We start from the raw sequence: 16,154 nt of genomic DNA on the forward strand, positions 1-16,154 counted from the left end.
CAGTCTTTACCGGTAAAGAAATTATCACCAGACAACGAGGGGGAAGTTATGCCGCCTAACTCTCCTCACGTGTCAGTACCTTCACCTCCCGCTCAGGAGGTGCGTGAGATTGTGGCGCCAAGTACATCAAGGCCCTTACAAATCACTTTGCATGATATGGCTAATGTTATGAAAGAAGTATTATCTAATTTGCCTGAGTTAAGAGGCAAGCGCGATAGCTCTGGGTTTAGAACAGAGCGCGCTGATGACACGAGAGCCATGTCCGATACTGCGTCACAATTTGCAGAACATGAGGACGGAGAGCTTCATTCTGTGGGTGACGGATCTGATCCGGGGAGACCGGATTCAGAAATTTCAAATTTTAAATTTAAGCTTGAGAACCTCCGTGTATTGCTTGGGGAGGTGTTAGCGGCTCTGAACGATTGCGACACGGTTGCAATCCCAGAGAAATTATGTAGGCTGGATAAATACTATGCGGTACCGGTGTGTACTGACGTTTTCTCTTGTTAAGTGTATCCAGTCCACGGATCATCCATTACTTATGGAATATATTCTCCTTCCCAACAGGAAGCTGCAAGAGTCCACCCACAGCAAAGCTGCTATATAGCTCCTCCCCTAACTGCCATATTCAGTCATTCTCTTGCAAGCCTCAACATAGATAGGAGGTCGTGAGAGTCTGTGGTGCTTTCTACTTAGTTTATTCTTCAATCAAAAGTTTGTTATTTTTAAATGGCACCGGAGTGTGCTGTTTATCTCAGGCAGTATTTGGAAGAAGAATCTGCCTGCGTTTTTCTATGATCTTAGCAGACATAACTAAGATCCATTTGCTGTTCTCACACATTCTGAGGAGTGAGGTACTTCAGAGGGGGAATGGCGTGCAGGTTTTCCTGCAGATAAGGTATGTGCAGTAAAATATTTTTCTAGGAATGGAATTGACTAAGAAAATACTGCTGATACCGAAGTAATGTAAGTAAAGCCTTAAATGCAGCGATAGCGACTGGTATCAGGCTTATTAATAGAGATACATACTCTTATAAAAATGTGTTTTAAAACGTTTGCTGGCATGTTTAATAGTTTTTTAACGTACATTGGTGATAACACTGTAATGTTGGTATAGCCTTAAATGCAGTAAAAGCGACTGGTATCAGGCTTATTAATAGAGATACATACTCTTGTAAAAATGGGTTTTAAAACGTTTGCTGGCATGTTTAATCGTTTTTTAACATATGTTTGGTGATAAAACTTATTGGGGCCTAAGTTTTTTCCACATGGCTGGCTTAAATTTTGCATAGAAACAGTTAACTGAAGCTTCCCACTGTTGGCTGTGGCAGTTTGTTGTGTCTGTTTTTAAAAACGTCTATGTCGTTTTTTTGATCTGTTTTTTGCATTAAGGGGTTAATCATCCATTTGCAAGTGGGTGCAATGCTCTGTTACCTTATTACATGTACTGTAAAAAAATTTGTTTGTTTTACTGCCTTTTTTTCACTGTTTTTCAAATTTTGACAAAATTTGTTTCTCTTAAAGGCACAGTAACGTTTTATATATTTGCTTGTTAACTTGATTTAAAGTGTTTTCCAAGCTTACTAGTCTCATTATTAGTCTGTTCTAACATGTCTAACATAGAGGAAGCTCTGTGTTCATTATGTTTTAAAGCCATGGTGGAACCCCAACTTAGAATGTGTACCAGATGTACTGATTTCATGTTAAACAATAAAGATCATTTTTTGTCTTTAAAAACATTATCACCAGAGGATTCTGTCGTGGGGGTAGTTATGCCGACTAACTCTCCCCACGTGTCAGACCTTTTGACTCCCGCTTTAGGGACTCACGCTCAAATGGCGCCAAGTACATCAAGGGCACCCATAGCGTTTCTTTTACCAGGGGATTCTGTCGAAGGGAAAGTTATGCCGACTAACTCTCCCCACGTGTCAGACCCTTCGACTCCCGCTTCAGGGACTCACGCTCAAATGGCGCCAAGTACATCAAGGGCGCCCATAGCGTTTATTTTACAAGACATGGCAAAGGTGGTGAATAATATTCTGGCAGCAGTATTAGTCAGACTACCTGAAATTAAAGGAAAGCAGTTAGCTCTGGGGGTAGATACAGAGCATACAGACGCTTTAAGAACCATGTATGATACTACCTCACAATATGCTTAGTCTGTGGGTGATTTTTTTTGACTCAGGGAAGATGATTTAACCTGATTCTGATATTTCTACATGTAAAATTTATGCTTGAGAACCTCCACTTGTTGCTCAGGGAGGCTTTGGCTGCTCTGAATGAATGTGTACAATCGCAGGGCCAGAGAAATTGTGTAGAGTGGATAAATAATATGCAGTGCCGGTGTGTACTGATGTTTTTCCAATACCTAAAGAGGTTTACTAAAAAATTTTTAATAAGGAATGGGATAGACCAGGTGTGCCGTTCTCTTCCCCTCCTATTTTTTAGAAGAATGTTTTCTAATAGTTACCACCACACGGGACTTCTGGCAGACAGTTCCTAAGGTGGAGAGAAGAGTTTCTACTCTAGCTAAGCGTACCACTACCTCTGATGAGGACAGTTGTGCTTTTTAGATCCAATGGATAAAAAATGTTTATTCAACAGGGTTTTATCCTGCAGCCCCTTGCATACATTGCTTCTGTCACTGCTGCTGCGGCGTTCTGGGTTGAGTCTCTTGATGAGGCTTTACAGTTAAGCGACTCCATTGGATGAATATATTTGACAAGCTTATGCTAGCGAATTCCTTTGTTTTCTGATGCCTTGTTCATTTGACTAGACTAACGGCTAAGAATTCTGTTTTTTACTATACTGGCGCGCAGAGCGCTATGGCTTATATCATGGTCAGCTGTCGTGACTTTAATAAATAAGCTGCTTAACTTCCCTTCAAGGGGCAGACCCTATTCGGGCCTGGTTTGAAGGAGATTATTGCTTATATCACTGGAGGAAAAGGTCATGCCCTTCCTCAGGATAGGTCCAAATCAAGGGCCAAAAAAAAAAAAAAAAAAAGTCTAATTTTCGTGCCTTTTAAAAACTTCAGGGCAGGTGTGGCATCCTCTTCGCGTGAGGGTAAGAAGGTAATCGCAGCTGTAGCGTCCTCGGAATGAACCGGAAGTGAAAACCTTAGGGAAAGGTCACTGTAAAGTCCCCAGGATACTCACGGAGTGCCGTAGCCAGAAAAACGGAGGATTAGCCCGTGTAGCAATATCGAAGAAGAGGAGGCGGCAGGCACTACTACTCAGACCCACAAGCAAAATGGTAAAAAACAAAAAGTCTTTATTGGAGGCACTTAGCCATGTTAAAAGGCAGACTGACAGGCAGGGGAAACAGCACAAACAAGGTCTTACGCGTTTCGCGCCCCCTAGTGGCGCTTACTCATAGACTCAGTCTGCCTTTTAACATGGCTAAGTGCCTCCAATAAAGACTTTTTGTTTTTTACCATTTTGCCTCCTCTTCTTCGATGTGGCATCCTCTTCCTCTAAGGCAAAACAAGAGGGAATTTTTGCTCAGTCCAAGGCGGTCTGGAGACAATCGGACCTGGAACAAAGATAAGCAGGACAAGGAGCCTGCTGCTGCCTCTAAGGCAGCATGAAGGAACGGACCCCTATCCGGTAACGGATCCTATAGGGGGCAGACTTTCATTCTTCGCCCAGGCGTGGGCAAGAGATGCCCAGGATCCCTAGGCATTGGAATTTATATCCCAGAGATATCTTCTGGATTTCAAAGATTCCCCCCCAAAAAAAGGGGAGATTTCGCCTTTCACAATTATCTGCAAACCAGATAAAGAAGGAGGCATTCTTACATTGTGTACGAGATCCATCCAGTTCCAAGAGAGGAACAGGGACAGAGTTTTTACTCAAATCTGTTTGTGGTTCCCAAGGAGAGGGAACCTTCAGACCTATTTTGGATCTAAAGATCTTAAACAAATTCCTCAGAATTCCGTCATTTAAGATGGAAACTATTCGTACCATCTTAACTATGATCCAGGAGAGTCAATAGAGGACTACAATGGATTTCAAGGATGCTTATCCTCACATTGTGATGCATAAAGATCACCATCGTTTTTCAGGTTTGCCTTTCTAGACAGGCATTACCAGTTTGTAGCTCTTTCCTTTGGGATATCTACAGCCCCAAGAATCTTTATGGAGGTTCTGGGGTCGCTTTGGCGGTCCTTAGACCGCGGGGCATAGAAGTGGCCCCTTATTTAGACGACATCCTGATACAGGCGTCAAACATCCAAATTGCCCAGTCTCATACGGACTTAGTACTGGCATTTCCGAGATCACATGGGTGGAAAGTGAACAAGGAAAGAGTTCTCTATCCCCAATCTCAAGGGTTTCCCTCCTAGGGACTCTGATAGATTCTGTAGAAATGAAAATTTACCTGACGGAGTCCAGGTTGTCAAAGTTTCTAAATTTCTGCCGTGTTTTTTCATCCCATCTGCGCCCTTCGGTGGCTCAGTACATGAATGAAATCGGCTTAATGGTAGCGGCAAGGGACATAGTACCGTTTGCACGTCTACATTTCAGACCGCTGCAAATATGCATGCTCAGTCAGAGGAACGGGGATTACACAGATTTGTCCCCCTGTTAAACCTGGACCAAGAGACCAGAGATTCTCTTCTCTGGTGACTATGTCGGGTCCATCTGTCCAAGGGTATGACCTTCCGCAGGTCAGATGGGACAATTGTTACAATAGATGCCAGCCTTTTAGGTTGGGATGCAGTCTGGAACTCCCTGAAGGCTCAGGGATAGTGGACTTAGGAGGAGACCCTCCTTCTAATAAATATTCTGGAACTGGGAGTGATATTCCATGCTCTTCAGACTTGGCCTCAGTTAGCAACTCTGAGGTACATCATACTCAGTCGGACAATATACACGACTGTGGCTTACATCAGCCATCAAGGGGGAACAGAAGTTCCCTAGCGATGTTAGAAGTCTTACAATAATTCACTGGACAGAGACTCACTCTTGTCTATCAGCTATCCATATCCCAGGTGTTGAGAACTGGGAGGTGGATTTTCTAAGTCGTCAGACTTTTCTTCCGGGGGAGTGGGATTTCCTCCGGAGGTCAAGACCAAGCAGGAGAGGGCTTTGGTGTTTTTGACAGCGCCTGCGTAGCCACGCAGGACCTGGTATGCAGATCTGGTGGACATGTCATCCTTTCCATCACGGTCTCTGCTTCTGAGACAGGTCCCTCTACCTCAGGGTCCTTTCAACCATCTAAATAGAATCAATCTGAGATGGACTGCCTGGAGACTGAACGCTTGATGTTATCAAAGCATGGCTTCTCCGAGTCAGTCATTGATACCTTAATACAGACATGAAAGCCTGTCTCTAGGAAAATTGAACATAGATATGGTGTAAATATCTGATTGTTATGAATCCAAGGGTTACTCATGGAGTAAAGTCTGGATTCCCAGGATATTATCTTTTCTCCAAGATGTTTTTGAGAAAAGGGTTGTCAGCTAATTCCTTAAAAGGGGACAGATTTTTACTCTGTCTATTTTTTTGCACAAGCGTCTGGCAGGTATTCTAGACGTTCAGGCATTTGGTCAGGCTTTGGTTAGATCCAAGCCTGTGTTTAAAACTGTTGCTCCGCCATGGAGCTTAAACCTGATTCTTAAGGTTCTTCAAGAAGTTCCGTTTGAACCTTTTTTGTTCCATAGATATCAATCTTTATCTTGGAAAGTTCCTTTTGGGTAGCTAATTCCTCGACTCGTAGAGTCTCCAAGTTATCTGTGTTACAATGTGATTCTCCTTATCTGGTCCTTCGTACGGATAAGGTAGTCCTGCGTACCAACCTGGGTTTTTTCCTAAGGTGGTATCTAACAAGTACATCACTCAAGAGATAGTTGTTCCATGCTTGTATCCTAATCCTTCCTCAAAGAAGGAACGTCTATTACACAATATTGGACGTGGTTTGTGCTTTAAAGTTTTACTTACAAGCTACTACAGTTTTCATCAAACGTTCACCTTGTTTGTTGTCTATTCTGGACAGAGGAGAGGTCAAAAGACTTCAGCAGCCTCTCTGTCTTTTTGGTTAAAAAGCATAATTCATTTAGCTTATGAGACTGCTGGACAGCAGCCTCCTGAAGGGATTACAGCTCATTCTACTAGAGCTGTTGTTTTCACTTGGGCCTTTTTTAAAGCTGGCTTCTGTTGAACAGATTTACAAGACGGAGTCTTGGTCTGCGCTTCATACTTTTCAAATTTAACAAATTTGATACCTTGCTTCTTCGGAGGCTATTTTTGGGAGAAAGGGTTTTTTACAGGCAGTGGTAACTTCCGTTTAAGTACCTGCCTTGTCCCTCCCATCATCCGTGTACTTTAGCTTTGGTATTGGTATTCCATAAGTAATGGATCATCCGTGGACTGGATACACTTAACAAGAGAAAACATAATTTATGCTTACCTGATAAATTTATTTCTCTTGTAGTGTATCCAGTCCACGGCCCGCCCTGTCACTTTAAGGCAGGTAATTTTTTCATTTGAACTACAGTCACCACTGCACCCTATGGTTTTTCCTTTCTCTGCATGTTTTCAGTCGAATGACTGAATATGGCAGTTAGGGGAGGAGCTATATAGCAGCTTTGCTGTGGGTGGACTCTTGCAGCTTCCTGTTGGGAAGGAGAATATATTCCATAAGTAATGGATGATCCGTGGACTGGATACACTACAAGAGAAATAAATTTATCAGGTAAGCATAAATTATGTTTTTCCTATACCTAAAAGGCTTACAGAGATTATTAGCAAGGAGTGGGATAGACCCGGTGTGCCCTTTTCCCCTCCTCCGATATTTAGAAAAATGTTCCCAATAGACGCCACCACACGAGACTTATGGCAGACGGTCCCTAAGGTGGAGGGAGCAGTTTCTACTTTAGCCAAGCGTACCACTATCCCGGTGGAGGATAGGTGTGCTTTCTCAGATCCAATGGATAAAAAATTAGAAGGTTACCTTAAGAAAATGTTTGTTCAACAAGGTTTTATATGACAGCCCCTTGCATGCATTGCGCCCGTCACTGCTGCAGCGGCATTCTGGTTTGAGTCTCTGGAAGAGGCTATTCGCACAGCACCATTGGATGAGATTATGAACAAGCTTAAAGCCCTTAAGCTAGCTAATGCATTTGTTTCGGATGCCGTTGTGCATTTAACCAAACTAACGGCTAAGAACTCCGGATTCGCCATCCAGGCGCGCAGAGCGCTATGGCTTAAATCCTGGTCAGCAGATGTAACTTCTAAATCTAAATTGCTTAATATTCCTTTCAAAGGGCAAACCTTATTCGGGCCCGGCTTGAAAGAAATTATTGCTGACATTACTGGAGGTAAGGGTCACACCCTTCCTCAGGACAGGGCCAAATCAAAGGCCAAACAGTCTAATTTTCGTGCCTTTTGTAATTTCAAGGCAGGAGCAGCATCGACTTCCTCCGCTCCAAAACAGGAAGGGACTGCTACTCGTTACAGACAGGGTTGGAAAGGCAACCAGTCCTGGAACAAGGGCAAGCAGGCCAGAAAACCTACTTCTGCCCCTAAGACAGCATGAAGAAAGGGCCCCCTATCCGGAAACGGATCTAGTGGGGGGCAGACTTTCTCTCTTCGCCCAGGCCTGGGCAAGAGATGTCCAGGATCCCTGGGCGTTGGAGATCATATCTCAGGGATACCTTCTGGACTTCAAAACTTCTCCTCCACAAGGGAGATTTCATCTGTCAAGGTTATCAACAAACCTAATAAAGAAAGAGGAATTTCTATGATGTGTACAAGACCTCTTAGTAATGGGAGTGATCCACCCGGTTCCGCGGACGGAACAAGGGCAAGGTTTTTACTCAAATCTGTTTGTGGTTCCCAAAAAAAGAGGGAACCTTCAGGCCAATCTTGGACCTGAAGATCTTAAACAAATTCCTAAGAGTTCCATCATTCAAAATGGAAACTATTCGAACCATCCTACCCATGATCCAAGAGGGTCAGTATATGACCACAGTGGACTTGAAGGATGCCTACCTTCACATACCGATTCACAAGGATCATTATCGGTACCTAAGGTTTGCCTTTCTAGACAGGCATTACCAGTTTGTAGCTCTTCCCTTCGGGTTGGCTACGGCCCCGAGAATTTTTACAAAGGTTCTGGGCTCGCTTCTGGCGGTACTAAGACCGCGAGGCATAGCGGTGGCTCCGTACCTAGACGACATCCTGATACAAGCGTCAACTTTTCAAAATGCAAAGTCTCATACAGAGATAGTTCTAGCATTTCTGAGGTCGCATGGGTGGAAAGTGAACATGGAAAAGAGTTCTCTGTTCCCACTCACAAGGGTTCCCTTTCTAGGGACTCTTATAGATTCTGTAGAGATGAAGATTTACCTGACGGAGTCCAGGTTATCAAAAATCCTAAATGCTTGCCGTGTCCTTCATTCCATTCCAAGCCCATCAGTAGCTCAGTGCATGGAAGTAATCGGCTTAATGGTCGCGGCAATGGACATAGTGCCATTTGCGCGCCTACATCTCAGACCGCTGCAACTATGCATGCTAAGTCAGTGGAATGGAGATTACTCAGATCTGTCCCCTTTACTAAATCTGGACCAGGAGGCCAGAGATTCTCTTCTCTGGTGGTTGTCGCGGGTTCATCTGTCCAAAGGAATGACTTTTCGCAGACCAGATTGGACGATTGTAACAACAGATGCCAGCCTACTAGGCTGGGGTGCAGTCTGGAACTCCCTGAAGGCTCAGGGATCGTGGACTCAGGAGGAGAAACTCCTCCCAATAAACATTCTGGAATTAAGAGCAATATTCAATGCTCTTCTAGCTTGGCCTCAGTTAGCAACACTGAGGTTCATCAGATTTCAGGCGGACAACATCACGACTATGGCTTACATCAATCATCAAGGGGGAACCAGGAGTTCCCTAGCGATGTTGGAAGTCTCGAAGATAATTCGCTGGGCAGAGTCGCACTCTTGTCACCTGTCAGCGATCTACATCCCAGGCGTGGAGAACTGGGAGGCGGACTTTCTAAGTCGCCAGACCTTTCATCCGGGGGAGTGGCAACTTCACCCGGAGGTGTTTGCTCAACTGATTCTTCGTTGGGGCGAACCGGAGCTGGATCTCATGGCATCTCGCCAGAACGCCAAGCTTCCTTGTTACGGATCCAGGTCCAGGGACCCGGGAGCGGTGCTGGTAGATGCACTAGCAGCCCCTTGGGTTTTCAACATGGCTTATGTGTTTCCACCATTTCCGTTGCTACCTCGACTGATTGCCAGGATCAAACAGGAGAGAGCATCGGTGATTCTGATAGCGCCTGCGTGGCCACGCAGGACCTGGTATGCAGACCTAGTGGACATGTCGTCCTGTCCACCATGGTCTCTGCCTCTGAGGCAGGACCTTCTAATTCAGGGTCCTTTCAACCATCCAAGCCTAATTTCTCTGAGGCTGACTGCATGGAGATTGAACGCTTGATTCTATCAAAGCGTGGTTTTTCGGAGTCGGTTATTGATACGTTAATACAGGCTCGGAAACCTGTTACCAGAAAAATTTACCATAAGATATGGCGTAAATATTTATATTGGTGTGAATCCAAGAGTTACTCATGGAGTAAGGTTAGGATTCCTAGGATATTGGCTTTTCTACAAGAAGGTTTAGAAAAGGGTTTATCCGCTAGTTCGTTAAAGGGACAGATTTCTGCTCTGTCTATCCTTTTACACAAACGTCTGGCAGAGAATCCAGACGTCCAGGCTTTTTGTCAGGCTTTGGCTAGGATTAAGCCTGTGTTTAAAACTGTTGCTCCTCCGTGGAGCTTAAACTTGGTTCTTAAAGTTCTTCATGGTGTTCCGTTTGAACCCCTTCATTCCATTGATATTAAGCTTTTATCTTGGAAAGTTCTGTTTTTGATGGCTATTTCCTCGGCTCGAAGAGTCTCTGAGTTATCTGCCTTACATTGCGATTCTCCTTATCTGATTTTTCATTCAGACAAGGTAGTTCTGCGTACTAAACCTGGGTTTTTACCTAAGGTTGTTTCTAACAGGAATATCAATCAAGAGATTGTTGTTCCTTCATTGTGTCCTAATCCTTCTTCAAAGAAGGAATGTCTTTTGCATAATTTGGACGTAGTCCATGCCCTGAAGTTCTACTTACAGGCAACTAAAGATTTTCGGCAAACTTCTTCTCTGTTTGTCGTTTATTCTGGTCAGAGGAGAGGTCAAAAGGCTTTGGCCACCTCTCTCTCTTTTTGGCTTCGTAGCATAATACGTTTAGCCTATGAGACTGCTGGACAGCAGCCTCCTGAAAGAATTACAGCTCATTCCACTAGAGCTGTGGCTTCCACCTGGGCCTTTAAGAATAAGGCCTCTGTTGAACAGATTTGCAAGGCTGCAACTTGGTCTTCACTTCATACCTTTTCAAAAATTTACAAATTTGACACTTTTGCTTCTTCGGAGGCTGTTTTTGGGAGAAAGGTACTTCAGGCAGTGGTTCCTTCTGTTTAATGTTCCTGCCTTGTCCCTCCCTTCATCCGTGTACTTTAGCTTTGGTATTGGTATCCCACAAGTAATGGATGACCCGTGGACTGAACACACTTACCTGATAAATTTATTTCTCTTGTAGTGTGTTCAGTCCACGGCCCGCCCTGTCTTTTTGAGGCAGTTCTAAATTTTAATTAAAACTCCAGTCACCACTGCACCCTATAGTTTTTCCTTTCTCATCTTATTTCGGTCGAATGACTGGATATGACATGTGAGGGGAGGAGCTATATAGCAGCTCTGCTTGGGTGATCCTCTTGCAACTTCCTGTTGGGGAGGAGAATATATCCCATAAGTAATGGATGACCCGTGGACTGAACACACTACAAGAGAAATAAATTTATCAGGTAAGCATAAATTATGTTTTTTGGCAGCATATCAGTGGCAAAGTTACACTTGGATGTCGCACTACTTATCTATTCGTAGACCTATATATACCCATGAAAAGGGTAATACTGAATCACAATGATTTTGTTTTATACTTACAGGTTGGGCGGCGGTCCAGATGATGCAAAAGAAATTATGCAACACAAGTTTTTTTCTGGGATCGTATGGCAAGACGTGTATGAGAAGAAGGTAAGGATATGGCCTAGCTAATCGGGAACACTGCTCAAATATATCCACGCAAGTACGCGCATTACAGAGACTATGGTCAGTTTTTAAAATTGTGCCTCATTGTGTAATAGTACAGTAGTAAATGCTTTTATTTTATTGTATTTCTCTGTGTTTAATCTACAGAGAAGGGTTAAACACTTCCACTCGTGAGCTGAACACAGCCGGTGATGGGTGACTACATCGCTGGCTGTCTTCGGATCAGGAGCAGAAGTGCACTCTTGTGGGGGTTCATGCGGTTTAGACTCACGCAGTAGTACAATGCTTCACTGCATTATTATATAATATGCCCCATTACAATGTGTTGCACTTTGCCCTACAGACGTGTGCCTTTAGGATTTAGGTTTATGTATTGCTTGATTATACTATCTCCATCTCTGCAGCCTGAATCACATCTACATCGCCTCACACGGACGACATGATTACAAGTGAAGCGTTATTTAACACGCCAGCTCGTACGTTAACTGTGCTAGAAGTTTCACTTTTCCTTCTTAATATAAGGAGAGTCCATGGCTTCATTCCTTACTGTTGGAAAATACTGAACCTGAAAACCAGGAGTGGTCAGTGGCGCCTTGGGCTGACTGTCAATAGTGAAATGAGTGATATTAAATCATAATAGCTCATACGGTGGATTACGAGTGTTCAGACTCAGGATGGACAAAGCAGGTGGGGGGCATTAAAAGGTTCACTAAACTTGTAAGTGCCGATGGTAAACAAGCATCAATGGATCTAAAGGTGGAAGGGTATATAGTATGGGAAGCCAAAATTGAAAGGAAGCTGCGCAAAAAAATGTATCTAATTGAAATTCATCATAATCAAAGGATATTTAATAAATGGAAAAGATATCACAATAACAATGGTATTAAATGAACAGATACACCGGTGTTTGCAGTCTCAAATGTTATAAAATACAATGATAAAATTCAATAGTAAAACTCCAAATCAGAGAGGTGCGAAGGTTTAACAGGTCTCAGCTCAATAAGTAAAAGTCCTCAGTAAAGATCAGTTTCAAAGGTAGATCATGCAACTAATGTGCTGATTGAATTGGCAACAATGTATACAAATAATTGCTAACTGGATATGAGTGGATCTGAGAGATTGTCGGGTACAATGTTACCAACAAATATCAATAATTCTGTCGTACACAGTGTTCATGTACGGTGGGTTGGATATCATCCAAAGTTTAAGAATGAAATGTCAGTGCAACGGAAACAAGGGATAAAATTAGCCGTGTGAATTATTTCTTTCTTCGGTTATTAAAACAGTCAATTGCTTAAGATGTTATGACAGTAGTGAAGCTTTCGGCATAAGGCTTGTGATTTTACTCACTTGGCTTTACATCGTGAGTAAATATTGGATAATACCAGCAGACATTTTAGTTGCTGGTTCCGGCTTGTTATTTAATCTCTATATCTCTAATAAAATCTTTGTCTTTAGTGAGTGTACTAGAGGGGAGGTTTTTTTTGATCGTTCCATTGTGTGGTAGTAATAAAGACATATCAATGATGGATAGTCAGATGCTATCTAATCGCATGAACCAATGAATCCTCAAATACAACCATAACTTAAGTTTGAAGGGACTAATAGAATTTTCCTAAAAAGGAGGAGTCTGTCTGACCTTCCTTACTAAGTGGGACCACTATTCTTGAAATTAAAGAGTATTCCATACTGTGTATTAACTGTATCGTTAAGAGATGAAATGAGGACTATACATGGGATAATTAGCCCTTGTGTAGTGAATACTATAGAAGTTGTATGATTCCATCATGAACCATCAGATGAAGTGTCTTTAGCATGTATTAAACTATATATACAATTCATTCACCAACCATACCTTTAATGCCTTTACAATTATGGATCAGGCATAGTTGTAACTGATGAGTATAGGTATACTAGTATACTGGAGGAGACCTTTAACTCCTAAAAAGACCTAGATTCCAATCGTATATATAGTTTAATACATGCTAAAGACACTTCATCTGATGGTTCATGATGGAATCATAAAACTTCTATAGTATTCACTACACAACGGCTAATTATCCCATGTATAGTCCTCATTTAATCTCTTAAAGATACAGTTAATACACAGTATGGAATACTCTTTAATTTCAAGAATAGTGGTCCCACTTAGTAAGGAAGGTCAGACAGACTGCTCCTTTTTAAGAAAATTCTATTAGTCCCTTCAAACTTAAGTTATGGTTGTGTTTGAGGATTCATTGGTTCATGCGATTAGATAGCATCTGACTATCCATCATTGATATGTCTTTATTACTACCACACAATGGAACGATAAAAAAAAACCCTCCCCTCTAGTACACTCAAATCACTAAAGACAAAGATTTTATTAGAGCTATAGAGATTAAATAACAAGCCGGAACCAGCAACTAAAATGTCTGCTGGTATTATCCGATATTTACTCACGATGTAAACATTACATCTCCGCTAATAGACATACTGAATACTGACAACACACTCATTATTGGCCAATGAGCTTAGTTCACTCGTAAGTGTCTATATATCAGACACCCCCTGTCCAATCAAAGGCGCTTCCACTCGGGACGTCATGACCAATCATAGTCCATCAGACCCGAAGTATAAGGGAATTACCTAAACCGATCTCCCGATATAACTTTTTTACCATCATTGGAGCTAAGTGCTTAAAAGCACTCCTATTCACAAATAGACACTCAAATTGAGGTATAAATCCACCGCAATCGCAAATACGATATGCCGTATATGTCTCTAACCGGAAGTGACGTTACGATAAACCCGGAGAAAAGGTAAACGCACTCTGTCGGAGCACATTGGGAATATTGTTTCTTACAAAGCAACATATAAGAATATTACCTGATGTAAGGGAAGTAATACAAAGTGGCATAATTAGATTTTTTTGACAATAAACGGATAAACCGGAAAATTATAAACCGGAAGTAATCAATTTTTAACTCAAGGGTCATATACCCTTTATAAGGCACACATCCAGAATTAAAAAACCAGTCTTGAGAAAGGCTTATTACGGGCCGAAACGCGTAGACACTGGTAAGCAATACTCTATTTATGTTTTATTGTTGTACAATCTACACTATATTTGTTTCTGCTTTTTTAGGAAGAGATCGTTTTTGTACCAAAGCCTATCATTAGACACATTCCTTCACGATCTTTGTGATATTTACTGCAATCAAAATATTTTTTTTGGTGATATTTACATCTATCAAGTTAAATGGACTTTCTATTGACTTTTTGTTGCTAGCACTTATTTTCCACTGATTCTTTTGGCAATCTTTGTTTGAATGGACATAGACTTTTTCAACATATTATTTTTTTATATTATTTTTTTATATTCTTTGAGGGGTTTTTTTTTTTTCTTTTTTTTTTTTCACCGTTTCACACAGGCTAGCTTGCACTTAAAGAAGGAGTTTGTTTTTTTCCACACCTCCATTTTTTCACACCTTCAATTGATTTCTCCTTTTTTTCGGATTGATATATTATATACTAACTCTTATGGATTGATATTTCAGACACACACCTGATATTTATATATTTTTTGATCCGCACCTGAAGTTTTAACACAGTTTTTTTCCATCACATCGTTGTTTATACATTTTCACACCCATTGGATTCCACTACAGAATTTGTTTCTGCACTCATATCTTTTGGCAGTTCCAATCACCTTTAATATTTCAGTTTGGACTTTCCCCTGTGATCTCTGTATCACAATCTAGAGAATCTACCATTGTTTTTAATATATTACTTATTTTACCTGTGCATATTTGTGATACTCACCTGTGATTTTTAATATTTTTAACTTTATGTGAAAACCATCATGGATCCATGAAATATTGGTTTATATTGTTTTATATTGTTTTATTGTATGAATAAATTGATCTTATATTACCTCCCGAGTGTTGCAAATACCTGCCTCCGTTGTTTGGCGCCTGGGCTTATCCATAATTCTATTTATACTCTCATCCAAGCTCGTAAGCCGGCTACTCGTCACATCTATCATAAGGTGTGGAAAACCTACTTATTCTTGTGTGAAGAGCGTGGTTTTCCTTGGCATAAGGTTAAGGTTGACAGGATTCTGTTGTTTCTCCAGGATGGTCTAGAGAAGTGTCATTCGGCCACTTCCTTGACGGGACAGATTTCGGCCTTGTCTGTTTTACTGCACAAGAGGTTCTCTGAGCTTCCAGATGTTCAGTCTTTTGTTAAGACTCTGATTAAGATCAGACCTGTGTTCAGATCTTCGGCTCCCCCTTGTAGTCTGATTCTGGTTCTTAAAGTTTTGCAACGGGCTCTGTTTGAGCCTATGCATGAAATTGATCATAAATTGTTGTCCTGGAAAGTTCTCTTTCTACTGGCTATTGCTTCGGTGCCCAGAGTATCTGAGATTGCCGCATTGCAATGTGAGCCTCCTTATCTGGTGTTCCATTCGGATAAGGCTGTCCTACGTACTAAGTTAGGGTTTCTCCCTAAGGTTGTGTCAGACCGTAACATCAATCAAAAGATTTGTGGTCCCTTCTTGGTGTCCTAATCCTTCTTCTTTGAAGGAACGTTTACTTCATAATTTGGACGTGGTTCGTGCCATGAAGTTTTATCTTCAAGCAACTAAGGATTTTAGACAAACTTCTTCCTTGTTTGTAGCATATTCTGGGAAACGTAAGGGTCAGAAGGTCTCTTCGACTTCCTTATCTTTTTGGTTGAGGAGTCTTATCCGCTTAGCCTATGAAACAGCGGGACATAGACCTCCTCAGAGAATTACTGCTCATTCTACTAGAGCAGTAGCTTCCTCTTGGGCCTTTAAGAACGAGGCCTCTATGTATCAGATTTGTAAGGCGGCTACCTGGTCCTCCTTACACACTTTTTCAAGTTTGCCCTCAGATTAGGGTCCTCCTCTATTTTTGTCCCTCCAGTCATCATTCAGTGTCCTCTAGACTCTAGAGCTTGGGTGTAAATTTCCCAACAGTAAGGAATGAAGCCGTGGACTCTCCTTATATCAAGAAGGAAAGCATAAATTATGATTACCAGATAATTTAATTTCCTTCTG

At 41.8% G+C, this 16,154-nt stretch overlaps 1 protein-coding gene across 1 annotated transcript in view; it reads left to right on the forward strand.

Moving 5' to 3' along the window:
- The window catches only part of LOC128644030 (RAC-alpha serine/threonine-protein kinase), a gene marked incomplete at its 3' end in the record, with an annotated part of 43,115 nt that overhangs the window by 2,567 nt on the left and 24,394 nt on the right, over nucleotides 1-16,154 (forward strand). The window contains 1 exon segment of the mRNA XM_053696793.1: nucleotides 10,987-11,074. Coding sequence (XP_053552768.1) covers nucleotides 10,987-11,074 — 88 coding nt within the window.

The sequence above is a fragment of the Bombina bombina genome, unplaced genomic scaffold (assembly GCF_027579735.1).
Source record: "Bombina bombina isolate aBomBom1 unplaced genomic scaffold, aBomBom1.pri scaffold_1391, whole genome shotgun sequence".
In the NCBI taxonomy this organism is placed as follows: domain Eukaryota; kingdom Metazoa; phylum Chordata; class Amphibia; order Anura; family Bombinatoridae; genus Bombina; species Bombina bombina.